At 46.5% G+C, this 21,177-nt stretch overlaps 1 protein-coding gene across 1 annotated transcript in view; it reads left to right on the forward strand.

The window, feature by feature from the left end:
* The window catches only part of PTPRS (protein tyrosine phosphatase receptor type S), a 251,796-nt gene that overhangs the window by 183,637 nt on the left and 46,982 nt on the right, over nucleotides 1-21,177 (forward strand). The window contains exons 17-24 of the mRNA XM_054979906.1: nucleotides 2,557-3,147; nucleotides 3,855-3,952; nucleotides 5,421-5,683; nucleotides 7,202-7,295; nucleotides 8,181-8,396; nucleotides 13,349-13,506; nucleotides 14,475-14,486; nucleotides 15,840-15,952. Coding sequence (XP_054835881.1) covers nucleotides 2,557-3,147; nucleotides 3,855-3,952; nucleotides 5,421-5,683; nucleotides 7,202-7,295; nucleotides 8,181-8,396; nucleotides 13,349-13,506; nucleotides 14,475-14,486; nucleotides 15,840-15,952 — 1,545 coding nt within the window. The remainder of the gene's footprint in view (nucleotides 1-2,556; nucleotides 3,148-3,854; nucleotides 3,953-5,420; nucleotides 5,684-7,201; nucleotides 7,296-8,180; nucleotides 8,397-13,348; nucleotides 13,507-14,474; nucleotides 14,487-15,839; nucleotides 15,953-21,177) is intronic.

Genomic DNA, 21,177 nt, shown 5'->3' on the forward strand with positions numbered 1-21,177 from the left:
GGAAGCAAACAACACCTTGGCCGTTTCCACACGGCTCACCTGTGCCCGTAAGGACCCGGTAGATCGCGCAAAAAATGCGGAAGATAGCATTTTCTCGCACGAGAAAACGCGATCTTCCATGTTTTTTGCGCGATCTACCAGGTCCTTACGGGCACAGGTGAGCCGTGTGGAAACGGCCCTTCTTGTGGGTTCCTCCGGTGCATTCAGCTGGACCCTGTTTGAAGCACACGGCCTCATCTCCCAGGGCTTTTAGCTCTTGTGGTTTCTAGAAAATGCGTAGAATGACTCTCGCCAACCATCCCAGTCTCTCTTTTCTTTTTTTTTATAAGAGATTTATATAATAAAGAAACGAAGCATTAAAAGACAGTTTCGCGAAAACTAACCAAACAATAAAATCAGTTAAGAAACAAAAATAACAGAGCATACAGACAAAACAGAAAACACACACAAATAGAAAAAAACTATATACACTAAAAGAAGGGTTCTGGTTTTCCTCCACAACAAATGTAAGTATTTTCAAATTTTCTCTTATTCTGTGTTGAAGATAAAGGCTCTCTTTTTTCTTTTATCCAAATTCCTTAGTCCACAGATCCACAAATCATTATAGTCTATCTCATGTATAAAGTCTATAAGGGGTTTCCATTCAATAATAAATGAGCTTATTGCCTTCTTTTAGTGAAGTAAATTTTGCAATCATTGCAAATTCCAACACTTTTATCAACCATTTTTCTGCCGCAGACGATGTTGGACTCTTCCAGTCTTGTGCATATAATAGTCTCACTGCTGTAATCATATATAAAAACAAAAGTCCCTAACTTCTTTCCAACAGAGTATCCATCATTCCCAACAAAAAAAAGTCTCTGGTTTCAGTTGTATTTTAATCTTTAAAATCTTCTGAATTAATAGTTGTCCAAATCTTCTGAATTAAAAGGTGTCCAAAGATTTTTTTTGCTTTTTTACAATTCCATCACACACGATAAAATGATGGTTCACATTGAGCGCATTTCCAACACAAGTTCGAAGAACCCATGTACATTCTAGCCAGTTTCTCAGGGGTCGTATACCAACGGTACATCATCTTATAAAAATTCCCCTTAAGACTAGAGGTTCATGTAAATTTCAGTCCTTTTAACCACATATTTTCCCATTGTTCCATTAGTATGTCATATCAAAAAAAATTGCCTATTTAAATCATACGTCACTTGCTCTTCCTCAAATTTCAGCAAGAGTTTATTCATTTTAGCAATAACATGTTCATCATTTGCATGTAGTTCCTTCTCAAATTCAGTCTTAGTTTGCTCAGAATCATAGTGCCTCTTGTCTACTTTAAACCACAATTTGCATATAAGAAAACCATTGATAAGTGTGTCCCTCTGTTGATAAATCTTCTCTTGATCTTAACTTCACCTTGTGAAAATTTTAACATATCTTGATATATTAAACATTTAAATGTTCTTGCCATTTCTCTTCTAAAATGAGCTTCTTGTGACAATAGCAGTTTATTTGGGGGCAGTTTATATTTATTCCATATTCTCAGACTGGCACGCGTGTCTAACCTAGCGATTATTGAATTCTCTATTAAACCTTAACTTTATCATACTACAGATAACCATGCCATCCAGATCTTAAGTTATCTCCTTCTAAATCCAATAATCTTCTGTTTTTAACAAGAGCCATTCTTTCATCCCTATAAAACAGCTGGCACCAAAATATAATTTCAAAACTGGCAGGCTCAATCCTCCTCTTTCCTTTGCATCCTGCAATACCTTAAATTTAACCCTTGTTTTTCCCCCTTGCCATATAAATCTAGATATGTGTTTCTGCCACTGTTTGAATGGTACCTCCATTGTCAAAACCGAGATTGTCTGAAATAAGAACATTCTAAGTAAAACTTTCATCTTAGTCAGAGCTATTCTGCCCAAAGTGATAATTGAATTTTGTCCCATCTTAACCAAATCTCTTTTAATTTCATTCTAGGTCTTAATGTAATTATTTTGAAATAACATACAATTCATATTTGTCAAAGTATTTCCCAAATATTTTACCTTTTTCTCAATTTTAAAACATGTTTTGTTTTCCAGTTTCATTTGGTCCAGTATTTTCATATTTTTCTTTTTAACTTCTTAGTCTTCTGTTTATTAACCTTAACTCCCGCTGCTGCACCAAATTCTTTCAATTTAACCATTTAGGTTTCAATATCCTTTAGGAGATCTTCCAAAACCAGTCTTTCTTTTCAAGTAACATCTATTGCACATCATTACAGAAATCAACATATTTTTCCAATCTAATTGAGTGTACATTCTGATTTTTTTAATATAGAGAAATATTAAAGCTAAATGCTGTTGTTTGCAAAATTAACATTGCATTTGTTTTCTAATGGGGGTTTCCCTGGAAATGGTCATTTTTGTCTATTTGTTGTAGCAGAAAAGTACAACGTAGCAGAAACATTCATAATGTACATTCCACTAAACAGAGATCTCTTAAGGTTTTGCTCCGTTTGAAGGATACTTCTTTTTCAAAAACCTTGACGCCTTAATATCTTTGTATCTCCTGTAGTCCTGGGAAAGCCCATCCTATCTGTCCACCAGACTCAAGCGAACACCCTCCTAGTAAAATGGGAACCTCCCTTGGATGTGGAAGGCCAAGTGTTGGGGTACCGCCTGCAATTTGGCCGCAAAGACATCGATCCCTTGGCTACTTTGGAGTTTGCAGCCCAGGAGGATAAGTACACCGCCACCAACATCCACAAAGGTGCCACGTACGTTTTCAAGCTGGCCGTGAAAAGTCGAGCTGGTTTTGGGGAGGAAGCAGTGCAGGAGCTCACCATTGCTGAAGATGTTCCCAAAGGTTACCCCCAAATTCTCGAGGCGAGCAACATCACCTCCAAATCGGTGCAGTTCAACTGGCTGCCCCCTGTCTTGGCTGAGAGAAATGGTGTAATCGTCAAGTATACTGTGGCCTACCGGGAAGCTGGATCTTCCAGCAACCCACAGGAAAAAGAACTTCCCCCGTCTCCTGAGAACTCATACATGTTGAACGGCCTCAAGCCCAACACCGCCTATGATGTTAAAATCCGAGCCCACACCAGTAAAGGCCCCGGGCCGTACAGCCCAACTGTCCAATACCGGACATTCCTTCTGGACCAAGGTAGGACTTGCCCCAGTTTCTCCTCTGTATCTCTGCTTGTTATCTGAGATGCTACCTGGAGGCAGAGAAGCGCAATAAATAAACAAATAAGTCATTTACTTGAAGATGGCCGTGAGTACATTTTTTAAAAACCCAAACATTGAAAAGGCAGATTGCTTCTCTCTGCCTTCAACAGGTAAGTCCCTTTTTCCTCTTTCTTCCAAAAGTCAAGTCCAGACAGCCCTTCTTGATTGACAGCTGGGCGGAGCAGTCGCTATCACAGGTGGGCGGAGTCCTTTCCTAAGCTCTCTCTCTTTCACTCTCTCTCTTTCTCTCTCTCTCTCTCTGTTTGTTTGTTTCTTTTGCAAGCAGCAAAAGGGGCAGGGGGAAGAAAAAAGTCCCCAACAAATTAAAATATCTCAAATGGTTTTGTTCATCCAGAGACTCTTTCTCCTCAGCAGCCAACCAGCAGCCATGTAGCTATTTTTGTTGGCAACGCGGTGGGATAGGTCAAGGGGGGAGGCAGGATCTATCTTGTTACAAAACTGTTTGGTGACGAAGCTTGTAATGGGGTGAGAAAGTGGCTGAAAGGCAGGAGGTGCCATTCTTGGAAGAAAGCACAGCCCCGTGTGGAAAGATTGTCGCATTGGTGGGATCCAACCCCTGTTCCTCCCGCCCACTCTCTCCTCCTTCCCTTTCCCTCACTGCCTTTACTGTCTTTCCAACAGTTTTGCCCAAAAACTTCAGAGTGAAGATGGTCACCAAGACATCAGTTCTGCTGGGCTGGGAGTTCCCCGAAAACTACAACTCTCCTATTCCATACCGGGTATGAATTCTTCAGACTTAGAATTGCAGTGCCAGTGAGCTTTTTCTGTTTTCCTGAAATGTAAATGACCCAGGCCCTGAACAGGGAGTTCGGCATTGTTGTTCGGCTTCGTTGTTGTCCCCCAGCACACGGACACACCCCGCTGCCTCGTCTAGCTCAGTTGGAGGCTGCCTTGGGTTGGGCTGGTAATCTGAGCTGTGAAGACTCACCGGCTGGACCTCCAGATCTCTTCTGCTGACGGTGGCACTTCCCTCGGGCTCAGGGAACCTTCCGCTGACACATGAAGCTCCTGTTCCCTAGTGAACAGAAAGGATCCATGCTGGAATCCAGCCGCGCTCCTGCCCCTTTGTTTGCACGGCCCGATTGGGGTTCTGCTCCACGGTCACTCTGGAGCGTGGTAGAATAACAGGTGCTGGACTTTACGGACAGCGTCTGACCGAACATGCATCGTTACAACACGGGTGGGGGGGGGAGGTGTTCTGCCTACATTCTGCTTCTGACTTTAGGGTCTCCCACGTGGCTTTCTCTCAAGTCTAATGCAATTCAGAGTTATTAAAATGATAAAACTCTCAAATCAAGCCACTTCTTAGAAAGAGATGACGTTCTCTTTTTCCCCGGTGGCTTGCATCACTTCCTCCCGGTCAGGAGTCTGATCGCTCAAAAGTAACTCCGCTTGCTTGCAGATCACCCCCCCCCCCCGCCTGTAATGACTGGGATTTCAGAGGACTTTCGCTTCCCTGGAACTCACAGTGTACCTCTTTAAATGTTTCTCAGCCTTTGTTTTGCTGCTGACATGCAGGTGTGAGAAACAGAGAGCTCGTTTTAAATGTGCTTGTTTGGGGTTTCTGAATTGATTGATGACCATGAAGGAAAGCAGAAGGGTTAAGAGAACCGGGTTTGATTCCCCACTCCTCCTCCGCTTGAAGCCAGCTGGGTGACCTTGGGTCAGTCACAGCTCTCTCAGAGCTCTCTCAGCCCCACCCACCTCACAGGGTGTTTTGTTGTGGAGATGATAATAGCCAGGGCTTTTTTTCTGGGAAAAGAGGTGGTGGAACGCAGTGGGTTGCCCTCGGGGAAAATGGTCACATGGCTGGTGGCCCCGCCCCCTGATCTCCAGACAGAGGGGAGTTGAGATTGCCCTCCACGCCATGCGGAGATCAGGGGGCGGGGCCACCAGCCATGTGACCATTTTCAAGAGGTTCCGGAACTCCGTTCCACCACATTCCAGGTGAAAAAAAAGCCCTGATAATAGTGTTAAGTCATCCTGAATGGCAGCATATAAATCGAATGTTGTTGTTGCCGTTATTTCAGTCTTAAAATGCTTGTGTGTTTTTTAGTCTTTGGTTGGCTTCATTTTCAAATAATTTTTAAAAATTGATTTTAAAAGCCTGATGAACTCCTAATTGTCTCCTCTACCCCACCTCTCCATTCTCTTCCCCCCTTTTCTTTACTTCTGGCTCTTTTTTAGATCCAGTATGACAACAGTGGCAAAGACATTGAGGTGGACGGCCGTGCAACCAAGAAGCTCATCATACACCTGAAGCCCCAGACTCACTACCGGTTCATCCTGACCAACCGCGGGAATACCATGGGGGGTCTCCAGCAAACCGTGGATGCCCGGACTGCAGCCAGCCTGTTGGGCAAGAAGCCAGAGGTGTCCATTGGGCATGACATTGACGGCAACGTGATGGTGAACTTGGTGGATGCAAAGAGCCCGGAGGCCCTTGTGCAGTACGTACGAGCAGGGCCACGGCAGAGCGTGTGAGCTCTCGGTGTGCCTTAGGTTCAAGATGTTGCTGGCTTTACAGCCCAGTGATTGGCTGGAAGGCACACAGATGCAGCAGCTTTGTAAGGCTGGTTCATATAAGTGCCTCAGGGGGGACCCCTCCTCTCCCTGCAGAATCCCCTGTGCCTGGGGGAAATGAAATAATAAATCATTGCAGCAGTAGAGCTGCAGAGCATCCAGGGGCTGCAGAGAGCAGAAGATCACATGTCTTGCTTCACCCAGAAATGGGTGCAAATGGCAGGTTAGCACAGCCTCAGTTTGCCTCAGGGCCAGGCAGGAAGGGAAAGAGGGGATGCAGCACTTCAGCCTCAGTGTCTCTGTTCCAAACCAGGTTCCCTGACTGGCTTTTTAAAATTTATATATTTATTTATTTGTTTGTTTGTTTGTTTGTTTGTTTATAACCCACCCTCCCACAAGCAGGCTCAGGGCGAGGTACAACATTAATTAAAATACAACTTAAAATCAATTATAAAAACAGATAAAATACTGTGCCCCTTTCAGGGCAACCAGCGGGAGTGGACTCTCCATACCCCTTGTAGAGGGAGACCAGTGGAAGGCTCAGCAATGATGGGCTAAAAATTACCCTCCACCGTATGCCTGGCGGAACATCTCTGTCTTAGAGGCCCGCCTAAATGATACAAGATCCTGGCGGGCCCGAGTGTCCTCAGACAGAGAGTTCCACCAGGTTGGGGCCAGGACCAAAAAGGCCCTGGCCCTGGTACAGCATGTGAAAGAGAAGGAAAATTTGTTTGTGTGTATGCGCGTGCGTTAAAGGGCACACCTTTTCTCCTTTCAAATACTAGTAACAAAACAGGGAGATTAGTTTTGGATAGCAGAGTCGTGGTTGAAGAGTTAAACCCCTTTTCCCTTCATGGACCTGTGGCCCAGTGAGGCCTTCTGTTCGCATTTTATGGACAGAACGGGGTGTGCGATCTTCCTCTCTGCTCTTTGGGTTCACCAACAACAGTTGAAACAAGCTCTTTATATGCAGATGTGTGGGGGGGGGCATGTAACACAACCAGAAGCTTTTGTAACCTCCCCACTTCCCAAGTTTGGTGCCTGAGAACATAGAAAAATTAAACGTCTTCAAAAGAACGGGTGAGATACCAGCAAGCGCCCTTCTAACAGTTGTAAAATTGTGTTGCTGGATCAAACTAAGCCTGACCCGGGTTCAGCATCTTGTACCTCCAAGTGATGAGCCAAGTGATGAGCTTCCAGCAAGCAGGCCAGTGGAGATTGCGGCCCTCCCCTGTTGCTTTTCACAATGACAATCCCACCTTCGGACCTGGAGATTCTGCTGAAGCTGCTCCAGGCATTGCCCCATGCCAGGTTGTTCCACGGTTTGTGTACAAGGTTTAGTTGCTCCCTTTGTCTTCTTCAGCAGTTTTATTGGGGCCTTTCATGCATTTTTGTTCTTCTTTACAACACTCTTCATCCCAGTTTCTATTATTTCTGATTATCAGGGCTTATTACATTGTAGTGGTCCCCTTAAAGAAATCCAGGAGCGGCCAGTTCCAGAACCCATACAGCAGCCCTGAAGAAATGGACTTGGAAGAGGTGGGTTTGTGGGGCGGTGGGGCGCTTGTGTGTGACATGCATTACCAAACCTGCATCCCAGCATCTTTGGGGTCATTGTAAAGAGTCCAAAGACTATACTTCTTTGATGACTACATGCTGGCCCTTTGGGACTTCTCCAAATCATAAATTGGGCTGGTGCCCTCCTTGTGCTACAAGGTGGGTTGCTTACCTATCTCCAAAAAATGGGTTGATGGGCTCTTCCTCCTCCTGGTCAGCAGAGGAGGCAGCAGCTCGGTGCCTCACCCCCTTCTGTAGGAGAGGGAGAAGTCAGGCAAGCACATGGCTGAATGAGCGATGGGTGTGCCAATGAGAAGTTGCTGCAGGATGCAGCCTGCCCTGGAGGACCTCTTGGGACCTAAAGATGCTGCGCGCTGGGTGCCTTTTGCATTCCAGAGTGGCCCTACTTCCCTAAAACTTTATTTCTGCCCTCGGTCTCAGTAATGGAACTGTCCAGCAGGAACTTCTAGAGAACTTTTCCTTGACATGGAGATGGTGGGGTTTCAATTCATCGTGTGGAACATGGAGGGGGAGCAAAAGCAATCTGGTCTTAAAAATAAAACCCTTGTGTTAGAAACACCCCTCCTTCTCAGATCAAAAACTGTAGGAGCCTTGAATTGTAAAGTGCCCTGCATCTAATTGTACAATTCCTCTCTTATTGTACAATTGCCTGTTCATCTCTGTTGGGCTACACGTGTGTTTTAAGGCTTAGCACCGAGTCTCCTCAGGTCCTTCATGTTTCTAGTCCTTATTGTTGCAGAGCTATAGGACTTGGAAGCCTGTAAACAGTGCTGGATGAAATCTGGGCGGGGGCTTCAGTTCCCTGCACAGCTTCTTGCTATTATTGATTTTCCCTCCTCCCTCCAGTTGATACAGGACATCTCCAGACTGCAGCGCCGCAGCCTCCGTCATTCCCGCCAGCTGGACCTCCACAAGCCATACATTGCAGCCCGCCTCCCCTCTCTGCCCAACCACTTCCCCCTTGGGGACATGAAGCATTACAACGGGTTTGAGAACAAGCCCCTGGAAGCTGGGCAGAAGTATGTCATTTTCATCCTGGCAGTGCTACAGAACGCAGAAGCTGTAAGTTAAGTTTAGTGCAGTTAACGGCACCAGAATCACACAGAGCACAACCCTCCCTTTAAGCCATTGACCCACTCAGTTTGGGCACACACAGCAATGGGGTTTACAGGCCCCACAGAATGCTTGGGGAAAGCGTCATGGCGAGTGTTGGCTGTGCACATACACACTTCTTTTCCGCGGGTGGGATGGGGAATTGAGACTCTGCTGGGGCAGCTGTTTTCTCTCTTAACCAAAAAACGCATCGACCAAGACTCCCCCTTACTCCAAGCCATCCATCCGGTTTTTCCTCAAGTACACTACTTGCACACACACACACACACACACAATAACAGACCTCGAAGAAGGACCCCAAAGAAGGTCCGAGTCTTGGTGGGAAACTGGCTGGCAGAGCGAGGGCGGGGCCAAGCAGGAGAGCGCTCCAACCAGTGCAGCACCGTGACATTTAAAAAACCCTGCTGCTTGTTCCTTTTTTCCATTTTTTAAATAATGATCATGTCGATAAATTATTGCCTTTGTATCCTGCTGTTGCTGCCGTGCTTCGTTGTGCTTTGCAGTTTCGTTCCCACAATGAGGAGCGAGTCCTTCCCGTTGACTGTCGGTGTTCTGCTGCCAAACAAGATGTGTGTGTGTGTTCTTTCATTGCTTGCCACCACCCTCCACTGTTCTACTGCAAGCAGGCAGGCAGCACGATCGTCTGAATCCCCCCCCCCAAACAAATCTGGGTTTTTTTTACTAAGTTTTCCTTTTGCTGTGGGCAGGCAGGAGAAAATGCAGAGTAGGTCAGTGGCTCTCAGGGGGCTTGACTTAGGCTTGATGTGGTTAATTTTTTAAAAAAAATAATGTTGGATTGGGCAGGGGGCGTTGCAGTATGATGGGGAGACCAGAAGGGACTCCTAGATTTTCGTTGTGTAGGTGGGAACTGTGATGTAGCTGAAGTTTCACTGGGAAACACATTTGCATTTGACTGTCAGAGAAAGCGCCCCAAAAGACTGTGATTGAAGCCTTCCAGGGCTTTTATTGCTTGATTGATTGAACAGACCACCTGCACCCTGCCCAGTGGCACTTTGCCTCACTGTGACCGACCAGAAAACCCCTAAGGTGCACACAGTCCCTTCCCTCCAACTGAGTTAATTAAGTGAACCTTTCCAAAGGAAAAAAGCGGGGAGGGGTCAGTGCTCCTCCCCTTGCGAGGACCCCGTTTGCAGGAAGGCAATGCCATTGCCGGGTAGCACTGCGAAAAATAAAAAAGGATGCACTCACGCACAGTGTGCACATTCCCACGGAGTTAATTAGGTAGCAGGACGTCACGTAAGGCTCTCTCCCCTTGGGATCCAATCCAATCGGTAGACAGTGCCAGTGGCAGGGGCGGGGGGGGGGGGGAATGCTGCCATCCCAGTGCCTGCTGCTGCTGCTGCTGCTGCGCGATAAAGACCCAAACAGAACTTTTCAGTGTCATTGTAACTTGGTTTCCTGGATTTGGTTCACTGTTCTGGAAGCTGCTTTAAGAAAACGAAACACGTGTATTCCCCGCTTTTTTATCTCCTTCTGCACGCTCCTGCCTGACTTTCCTCACAGTGAGCATGCTGGTTGTCATGTTTTCTTCCACCTTTAGACACCACTGATTATTACTGTGACTTTTGGGGTGGGGAGCCTCTTTCGCCCTTTTTTAATGTTTTTAAATAAACAGTTGGTTTTATATTTTAACACTAAAAGGATTAGGTTGACACGCCTGCGGAAAGGATTTCCCAAGCGGATTAACTTATCTTGCAGTTTCTGGGTTGTAGAAGAGACCGTGGCTCTGCTCATGCACTCGTGCACAATGCATTCGGCCTAAACAGTAGAACACGGAGCCCGGCAAGTTGTCATGTTTTATTTGTGAGCAAGTGTGATGATTAAAGCATCACACCTGAGCCCAAAAGACCTGGGCCCATATCCTTTCCCCTTAGGTGAATAAACATAGGTTTTCTCAAGGCGGGTCTCTGTAAAGCCTTCCCACCCCACCCCCATTGTATGCCACGATTCCACAACTGTTCACAAAAAAAATGAAGCATGTTGTCCCAATTTGCTTTTTAAAACTTTGACCATGAACATACACTTGAAAGGATGAGGCTCGATGCACTTCTCTGGAGTGATCCGTCTCGCCTGCACCCTCTTTGAACAGGCGTGCTGTGTTCCCCAGAGAATCAACCCTGGGGCACAGTGTTGATTCTTTGGGCTTCCAGTGCCATCCAGCCGTGCAGAGTGCCGATTTGCTGGGGTCTTTGCGAGATTCCCAAAGTGACTCCCCCCCCCAGCAGTTTTAAGTTTAAAAAAAGAAAGAAGTGAACTTTATTTTTAAGAACGTACATAAGAAAAGAGCATAAGAACAGGCCTGTGGGATCGGGGTAGCGGTCCATCTCAGCCAGCATCGGGTCTCACACGGTGGCCGAGCAGTTCCCGTGGAAGGCCAACAGCGCGGCACTGGGGGCCAAGTCTGTCCCTGGCGTCGCCTCCTGGCACTGGGATTCAGAGTTCGTGGCCTCAGTCCCTTTCCTAACAATCCCCAGCACAGAGCTTGTCTTTCTCACTTCTGTGGCACACCAAGTGGACACTTTCGTTGAACTATCATCCCCTGTGACCCCCAAGTCTCCCCCTCTCAGTCTCAGCGAGTTCAGACCCAATTAGCATGTCCCGAAGTTGGGATTTTTCATTTAATTGAGCATCACCTTATCTTCACCTAAATTGAACTTCATGTGCTACATTGTTTACCATTCACCCAATTTGTGGAGATCCTCCTTCACCGTTAGCCTTGGTTTTCACCATCCTGGATACTTTTGTGTCATCTGCAAACCTGGCCACTGCCCTGTTCACTTCCAATTCCAGATCATTTATGAACACATTAAACAGCACGGGCCCAATACAGGCCCTTGTGGGACCCTCCGTTGAGAGAACTGTCCATTTACTCCTGTGCTCTGCTTCCTGTGATTTAACCAATTTTTAATCCATAAGAGCAGGGCTTTTTTTCAGGGGGAACGCGGTGGAACGGAGTTCCGGAACCTCTTGAAAATGGTCACATAGCCAGTGGCCCCGCCCCCTGATCTCCAGACCGAGGGGAGTTGAGATTGCCCTCCGTGCTATGGTGCAGAGGGCAATCTCAACTCCCCTTTGTCTGGAGATCGGGGGCGGGGCCACCGGCCATGTGACCATTTTTGCCTGGGGTGATTTAAACTTTAAAAAACTCCCCCCTTGTTCCAGCTGACCCAAAGTGACGTCATTGTGTGGTCCTGAGTTCCACCACTGAGTTCCACCACCTCTTTTCCCAGAAAAAAAGCCCTGCATAAGGGAATCTATCCTCTTATCCCATGACTGTTGAGCTTACTCAGGAGTATTTAGTGAGGTTTTTGTCAGAAACCTTTTGAAAGAACCAGTATATAACGTGGCCTGGGTCGTCATTATCTACATACTTGTTCACTTTCTGAGAGAACTCAAAAAGATCGGTGAGGCAGGACTTCCCAGCCATGCTGGTTTAACTGCACATACATACTGCTCTTCTAGACAGATTAGTGCCCCACCCAGAGCGGTGAACAAGTTAGTGTTATTATTATCCCCACGATACAGTCGGGGAGCTGGGGCTGAGAGGAGTGGCCTATCCAAGGGCACCTACTGAGCTCATGGCAGTAGTGGGATTCGAAGCAGTAGAGTGCTGATTCACAGCTGAACCACTTGACCACTGGAGTAACTCTTCATGGGATTGCATTGTATGCCCCCTCCTTGGTTTCCCTCCTTCTCCATCTGGAGATCGACCTCGAGGGTTTGTTCAGATGGGCAATAGTGCACCTCCACTTTTAAGTAACCCTGGGGGGGGGGACCATCACTTCCACCCATATAGCTTCTGCTGGGGATTCATTCCCCTAATGGTTTCTGACTTTTTTGATTCTATGCCCTCTTGAATATGCCGTGCGATGCACACACCACCAACCTGTTGCTCCCTGTCCTGCCTATGAAGTTATGCCCAGGGATGACCATATCCCATTGAATTTCCCCATTGCACCATGTTTTTGAAATGCCCACCATGTCTCAATTGTCATTTAGCACCAAGCATTCCAGCTGCCCTCTCTTGCCTTGGTGGCTTCTAGCACTGGCGCCTCTAATGTGTTTCCCTCTCCAACAACCCTTGGCTGTCTCCCACGTGGCCCTATTCTCATTCCTATATAATATAATATGATGTGATACATTATTTTCGCTGTACCTACGTACCCCTGACAGTTTAGGATAATATTTCATGTGTCCTCTGGAGACAGCCGTAGTCTGCAAAAGCTTCCGTCGCAGCCACTTTCTTCCAAGACCCTGGGAATCTAGTTGGTCTTTTGAGGTGCTCCTGAACCCGAATCCTGCTCTTCCACTGCAGACCAACACGGCTACTCAACCTGAACTTGTTTATATTTGGTAAATGGGCTCAGGGACTGAGACCCAAGGGGCAGCTGCAGTTAATACAAAATCCAAAGAAAAACTTGAATTCCCCAGTAGAAGCCACCAGTGACAATGCCGAGGGAGAACGCTGCCATCTGCAGAAGCCCAAGGGCCTTGAAAGGCTCGCGAATATATGGAACATTGTGCACTCACAAAAGCTTGTGCTATCACAGGTTTATTAGCCTTTAAGGTGCCAGAGGACTCTTCTGTTGCAACAGCAAATCCACTTGTGTGGCTCCTTTCATGTGTATTATGTGCAACCATGGATGGGACAGGGTTAAAAATAGCACACACGCACGCATGCCCATTGTGCCAAATTGGAGTTAAAAGTAGCTCGTGAGTTTGAAGAGGTCTCGCGCTGGGGCTTGGTCCTGTTGCCCTACAAAGGGCCCTGTCACTGTTGCTATTAGTCCCTCCCTCTTCAGCCGTACGAGAAGCCACCTTCCCTACTCCGCCTCTTCTGTTCCCCATTCTCAGCATGCCTTCTTTCACCTCTCTTCCAGACATATGCAGCCAGCCCGTTCTCTGACCCATTCCAGATAGACAACCCTGACCCACAGCCAAAGATCGACGGAGAGGAGGGGTTGATCTGGGTCATCGGGCCGGTCCTGGCCGTTGTTTTCATTATTTGCATTGTCATTGCCATCCTTCTGTACAAAAAGTAAGTGGGTGTGTGAGGCTGTGTGTTTTTCTCTCCAGTCTGCATGTACCCCACATGCATTGCTGGCTATCAGAGGGTGGGGAAGGGGTGGGGAACGTCCTTCCTTTGTAAGGTATGGGGGGCAGCCAAAACCAGAACCAGCTCTGGGGAAGAAGCAGCCTTGGGAGGATCAGGTGCCGGGCTTTTGCTGATCCCACTCGGGATGCTTGCCAGGGTGATGCTGTCACTTTGCAAGGTGGGAGAGGGAGCTCAGCGCGCAAACGTGCCATGCATTTGCAGCGGCTGCTTGCCGTGGCTGCCAGTCATGCAGCATCTCAATTCTACTTAATCCTTCCCTTTCCAAAATGAAGATGGAGCAAACGGGGTTCACACTGGAAAGGGCATAGCCTTATGCGGCGTAAAGCAGATCGCATAGGAGCCCTCCGTCCTTCCTTAGGGGGCATCCCAGAACATCAGAAGTGAGACCAAATGGGTTGACCTGTGCCGTGGTTCATTGTATAGCTTGATAGAAGATCTCAGCCAGGTTGAGGAGCAGCCCTGGGAGGATCAAAGGTAGTGAACAGGCTTATGAATGAGGAAAACGGGCTGCCAAGTAAGTTGGCCCCAGGTTGCATATGGCTTTAGGACAAGCACCTTGAATTGGATGCCCAAACAGATTGGTAACCTGTACAAGGGTTCCCATGAGTATGCTCTAGCCAGTGGGGAAACTGTTTTGCGCCAGACTTTCAAAAAAGGGTGAACTGGCATAGAACAATTGCAGTAGCCTAGCCCCAAGATGACAGATGCGGGGGTCAGCATGGGCAGTTCCACAGACCCTGGAAAGGGTGATAATCTTCCCAAATGGCTGAGGGTTTTTGTAAGAGGGCTCTAGGGGAGGGTGGGGGATAAACCCACAGAGCTGCCAGTCCTTTGCTAATCCGCACATTTGTCTTTTCTCCCTCCTCCTCCTTTACTGCTTTCCTGGACAGCAAACCAGACAGGTAAGAGTTTAAAAGGCTCAGGTGTCTGCTCTGGATTTTTGGTGCAGGTGGCAGTTGGGTTGCTTTGGGAACTGAAAATCAACAGTAGTAAAATCCCCCAAAGTGTTGCCAGTTCTAAAAATGCCAGCCAGGTTGAACCCCAAACCAATCCCAAAAAAAGTCCTTGGAAGACTCCCAAAACAAGGGGGCAGGGACCACCACTGATGAAGCTTTTCAGGATCTGCATTATAAAATTAAGATTTGCCGGGGAAAGCAGAAAGGGGGAAATATGTCCTCATCCTACAACTTGGCATAAGGCATGGAAGCAGATTTGCGATTGGTTCCAGAGAAAATAGAAGTGTTGGGTTTTCGTTTTCTCTTCACAGTAAGCCTCTGTGAGCCTTGCCTTTTTTTTTACAGTCCCTTTAAGGGAGGGTAAAGGTTGGACTGACTAAATTGTGTTAATGAATTGTTTCGATAATTGCTTTCCTTGATCTTCGGTTTGCAGGGATTTTGTTCATGTGTGAGTTTTACAATCATTTCGTGTGTCATTTTGTTCATCTTCCATTTTAAGCTGCCTTTAGTGTGCAGAGAGGTAATATATATATATATATATATATATATATATATATATATATATATATATATATATATATATATATATATATATATATATATATATATATATATAAATAGTATGAAATGAACTCAGCGGCACGATAAGCAGGGACACTAGCTTGTTTGGTTCAGTATTTCCCAAACTGTGTGGACCCTGGAGAACTGAGTCAATTAATTAAAAGTTCCTTGTAAAGGACGCGGCCTGCAGTTTCTCTGCTAGATTTATTGCTCCAACTTGCCTCCTCTTCAACTTCCTTCATCAGGGCTGAACAAATTTGTCATCTCTTTGCGTGGGGTCTGATTGGATCCTGTGCCTGTTTCTGATGTCATAAGCCACCTTGCGCACTAAATAGGGTGGAGAGGTGGTATGTAAAATAAATAAATAAAATTCAGAGATGCAGCAGACTTAACTGCTCTCAGGAGTCTGTCTTTTAGCTCTCTGTAAGTCTCTGGTCAGGGCATACCTCCTTATGAATATGGAACTACATTAGAACAATGGCTTGCCCCTTTTTGAGGGCCAATATGTTTCCAGTTTTAAGTCTGAAACAAGAATGTTTCAGCAATCGGGCTTGGGTGGCTTTTAAAGGATTGCACATTTCAAAGATTTTGCAAGTTATAGCACTGGACATTTCTTGCTTCAGGAATTGTTGGTACTAGTGACACAGCCCAGCCCTGAGCATAACTAGAGTCTCTGTAGATGAAATAGCTGCCTTTTCATCTCTGTCTGTTTTCCTTCCCCTTCATCCTCCTCCTAAGTAAACGGAAAGATTCTGAGCCAAGGATCAAGTGCCTGCTGAACAACGCTGAGATTGCCCCCCACCACCCCAAGGATCCCGTGGAGATGAGGCGCATCAATTTCCAGACCCCAGGTAAGTGGGCAGCAGGCTCCCCCGCCCCACAGTGTTTCACTTGAGGGGCTTACGAAGAAGGCTTGTTCGTCTTCAGCAGCAGCGGGGGGGTGGGGTGGGGGAGAGCAGGTGAGCTCAGTTTCCTTTCTGGCTGCTACTCAGGTGGGAAGACGGGCCTGGATCATACGGGGACGGGGCTTGCAGTGGTGCGCTCGCACGAGGGCCTGCGATGGCTTCTGCCATGTAGCAAAATCTGTAATCGTAGCAAGATTGAGCATATGTATTTGATTGTGTCACAGTATGAGGGGGTGCAGGATGAATGCATTGGCACGGAACCCAGCTTCCTGAGAGTTTCAGCTTTTCTTTTTTTAAAAAAAAGCAAGATTCTAGACCTTACAGCTGTCAAGATAGGCCTGAAAAGCACTGATTTGTTCGTCTCTAAGGTGCTACTGGACTCGAACTTTGCTTACCTGCTGTATACCAACATGGCTACCCACCTGAACCTATCTGAAAAGTGTGCGAGATGACAGGAAGGCTGGGATAAGTTTTCCAGTGCCCAGATGGTCTGCAGAGCAACTTGCCCCTTCCAAGCGGTGACAAAAGCCAGTTTAGATTATGCAAGACTGTGAAAAATGCAAAATAAATTATGTAAAATAAAGGAGGGGCCGTCAGGCTCTTTGATCTGCATAATTAATACAGCCTGCCCCATTTGAACTAATTATCTCAGTGCTGAATATGAATTGCTTTGGTGGAAATTTTTCATCAGAGCAGGGCTGTGTTCCCACAACGCCTTGCGGGGCATTCACAGCATAGGACGCCCCTCCTTCCTTCCTGGGCCTCCACTAGATCTGCCAGTCTGGAAGTTCTGTCTGCCTCCCTTCTTGATCTCGGGGTGGAAGCACCGGGCTGCTTTCCCTGCAAAGGAGGCTGCTGCTGTGCTGAGAGGCTACAGCAGTGCAGGGGAATTGCTCTGCACCCCTCAGATGGCAAGATCTGGGAGTATCACGAGAAAGGTCTAACAAGAAAAGCAACAGTCGTGAAAACTTACTAAGCAATACAGCCAAGTCTCTTTCCAAAATAATTTTTATATTGTGGGGTTTTTTGACTTTTTAAAGTAATAAGTATTACTTTAATACTTAAGTCTTAAAAATAAGACTTTTCCCATGGACTTTTGAGCTCAGTGTGCTTGGCTTCGAGGACGTATGCCTTGTGCTATGCAATTTATGAAGTGGTGCTTTTCTCTGCATGGAGAGTTGCAACATTGTAACATTGTAGCAAGGGGATACTAGCACTTGGAAGAGCATTTGCAATATTGTTTCTATTGAACACGGACACTTTAAAGGTATAGTACATAGGAATTATGAATGGATGATTTATATCAAACACTTTTACTTTCTGTAGAGTTCTCAGGGTCGTTTTTTCCTGTTCTGAAGGCAGTACATGGAGAGCAAAGTGTTCTTCTTTTGATATAAAAATCCTTATTACTTTAAAAAGTCAAAAAAAAAATCACAATATAAAAATTATTTTGGAAAGAGACTTCTTGTTGTACTGCTTAGTAATTTTTCACAACTGTTGCTTTTCTTCTTCACCACCCATCATATGCTAGTCTACCCTTTCATACAGGGGTTGCGTCAATACAAAATCATATTTTAGCACCTAAATTCTTTTTAAAAAAAACAACAATATCCAGATTTAGTAAATTAGGTTGAGTATGCATGTGTTACATGCCGTCAAGCCACTTCCGATTTATGGCAACCCTATGAATGAAAGACCTCCAAAATGTCCTATCGTAACTGCCTTGCTCAGATCTTGCAAACTGGAGGCAGTGGCTTCTTTTATCGAGTCAAACCATCTCATTTGGAGTCTTCCCCTTTTCCTAGCATTATTGTATGATAGCCTCAGTTTTGTCGTTTTCGTTTCTTGGGAGAATTCAGGCTTATTTGTCTTTTTGGCTGTCCATGGTATTCGCAAAACTCTCCTCCACCACCACATTTCAAATGAATCAATTTTCTTCCTGTCAGCTTTCTTCACCGTCCAACTTTCACATCCATACAGGGTAATGGAGAATACCATAGTCTGGATTATCTTGATCTTGGTTCCCAGAGAGACATCTTTATCTTTAGGGATCTTACCTAGCTCCCTCACAGCTGCTCTTCCAAGTTTCAATATTCTTCTGATTTCTTTATTGCAGTTTCCCTTTTGGTTGATGATTGAGCCAAGGAACAGAAAATCTTGAACAATTTCAATGTCTTCCTCGTCAACCTTAAAATGTTGTATTTCCTCAGTAGTAATTACCTTGGTCTTCTTGATGTTCAGCTGTAATCCTACCTTGGCACTTTCCCCCTTAGCTTTCATTGGTCATTTCAAGTCTTTACTATTTTCTGCCAATAATGTGGTGTCATCTGCATGTCTCAAATTGCTGATTTTCCTTCCACCAGTTTTCACTTCAGCTTCTTCTAAATCTAATCGAGCTTTCCTTAAGGTATATTCTGCGTATAGGCTGAACAGATACGGAGATAGGATACATCCTTGTCCAACACCTTTGCCAATTGAAAACCATTCTGTTTTCCCATATTCTATCCTAACAGTAGCCTCTTGTCCAGAGTACAGGTTGCACATCAAAACAATCAGATGTTGTGGCACACCCATTTCTTTTAACACAATCCATAGCTTGGGTCAGTCACAGCTTCTCGGAGCTCTCTCAGCCCCACCCACCTCACAGGGTGATTGTTGTGGGGATAATAATAGCACACTTTGTAAACCGCTCTGAGTGGGTGTTAAGTTGTCCTGAAGGGCGGTATATGAATTGAATGTTGTTGTTGTTGTCGTTGTTATTATTCATGATCCATACAATCAAAAGCTTTCCTGTAATCTATAAAATGCTGGCTGATTTTCTTCTGGTATGCTCCATTAAGCCATCATAAATTTGCGATGTGATCTTTAGTTCCTCTTCCTTTTCTGAATCCAGCTTGGACATCTGGTATTTCTCGTTCCAAGGACGTGCATGCTTCTTAGTCAGGTGTCTCAATCTTGTCTGTTCCACCTGGAGTGACTCTTCCAGGAGTTTAGACTCTTGACCGAGCCTGTGCTCCTGTCAGTGTTACTCTCAGCTTCACTGACACACTCAGACCCCTTCACCACGTTAAGGTGTGTATCCAAGAGGGGGATTGGGTGGAGGCAGGGATTCTTTTGGGACTGCACAGGAGAAATGGCAGAATGCAAAACTGGATGCAGAACCTCAGCTTTATTTTTAAGCAAGCTTCTGATCATGGAGATACGTTCCAGGAGGAGCCTGGCTAAGTCTCTAGAAGCCGGAAGCAGACGCCGAATCTGCTTTCTGGCATTTGGTTGGGTGAGTCTTGGGGGCTGTTCTTGGCCCTTTGTTCCTCCCCCAGCATCTAGTGGACCCTGAATAAGTGACGCCAAATAAGCAAAAAATGTGTAATGAAATGTGAGTTTGGGGCAAATGTACTTAATGATGTAGGAATTTAATGTTTTCCCCTCTAGCCTTATTTCGAAAGGGCAGAAACATTTGCAAACATGCACCTGGGGTCTGCAGAGCTGGGGGGGGGGCGGTCCGCTGCATCCACAAGCATTTCTTTCCTCCCACGTCTTCTCTGCCACAGACTGTCTCCTGCCACTCAAGATGCCGAAAATTCCCAATTCCTTGTAAACTGAGAAGGTGTTAGGTATCGACATAAATAAAAGCTTGGTGATCTCCCTCCCTCCCTGTCCCTCCCTGTCCCTCTCTCTCTCCCTCCCTCTCTCTCTCTCTCTCTCTCTCTCGGTTCAGCCTGTACAGATGTGGCTGCTTTTACATGGGGACGGTTCTTTGTGAAACATTTTCTGCAGCCATGAGCACAGAGGCATTTGCAGCCAAAACGGAGCACCCACATGGCAGTTTTCCTTGCTTCTTCCCCTTAGGACTGCCATTTCCCTCCCCAGAGGGCTTTTCCAGCCGTCTTTTTTAAAAAATCCGTAACTGCTGTGTTACTGCCCAGTAGGATCAGGGGGATGTCTGCTGCAGGGGACTGAAGCAAGTAAAATGGCACCCGTGGGGGCAGGACTTTCAGGAATGTGCACCTTCCCATCCACATGATGTGAAGACAGGGACTGCAAACTTGCAAAAAGTTTGTATTGAACCACGTTTAGCAAATATCAGAGCAAAGCAGAGGAAAACCTGGAAAGCAAATAAGAAGAGGATGTCACGTGGAGTCCCCCCACCTCCCCCCCAATAAAACCCTGCTGTAGTTTGGATGTCAAACCAGAGCAACACTCTGTATGGAAGCAATCTGGTTTTATTTGTTGCAAAATCCCACGAGTCTCCGCCACAAAGCTGCCTTCCACAGCTGCACAGCCTGGCGGGTTGTGAAATGGGCCCTTGCAAGTCACGAGCTGAGAAATGAGATCTCAGTGCCACCCAGTGTGTAAATTTAGCTCTTCTCTCCAGCTTTGTTTTTGTATTTGAGAATGGTTGATGGTCCCAAATATGTGTTAACCTTCTGCTTCTCTTCTCGCACATTCATTATTCTTCCTCTGAGCTTGTGGCATCTTAAAGGCTAGACTTCTAAGGCTAACACACTTATGTCTCTAGGATGGTAGTCTTCCGCCTTTCCAGACCTGGGGCCTACCTTTACCACACACATCCTGTGCCAACACGGGACCAGTGGAGGCTCCACAACACATGCGGATTTCGACATCACTGTTGTAGAATGTGGCTCCATCATTTCTCTGTCCCTTTGTTTACAACTTCTAAGAAAACAGAAAAACCTGGGCCTAGAGGGGCAGGTGGTGGCTCTTGGCTTCTGGATCTCCCGTCTCACCTTCCGCCCAATTCCTGTCCCTCCCCCCCCCCCCCACTTCCTCAAAAAGTGTGGCCGTGGCCAGTTTTGTCAGGGGAAAGCTTTTGCGTATCAGTCTTGGCAGAATTCTGGCCAAAGCTGCACAAGCAGACTTAGAGCCGAGCTACAAGTGACGCCTGACAGGAGTTGGGCACGTGTCAGTTTCTCTCAGTGGTTGATGGGAAGTGTAGGCGTCACTTGTAGCTGCCCCAGCCGGCAGCATGAACTCACCCGGCGTCTGCCTCCACGCCCTCTCCTGGAGCCCTGCGGTGTTGGGCTGAGGCTGTGGCAGCACAAGCTCACCCCTCACCACCCCCTGCAGCTGTGGCCATGTCCGGTCCCTGTCCCACCACCGCACTCCAGAGGCGGCCGCCGAGGGAGCGCATGCCTCCTCCCACCCTCTCC

This window comes from Eublepharis macularius, chromosome 5 (assembly GCF_028583425.1).
Source record: "Eublepharis macularius isolate TG4126 chromosome 5, MPM_Emac_v1.0, whole genome shotgun sequence".
Lineage (NCBI taxonomy): Eukaryota > Metazoa > Chordata > Lepidosauria > Squamata > Eublepharidae > Eublepharis > Eublepharis macularius.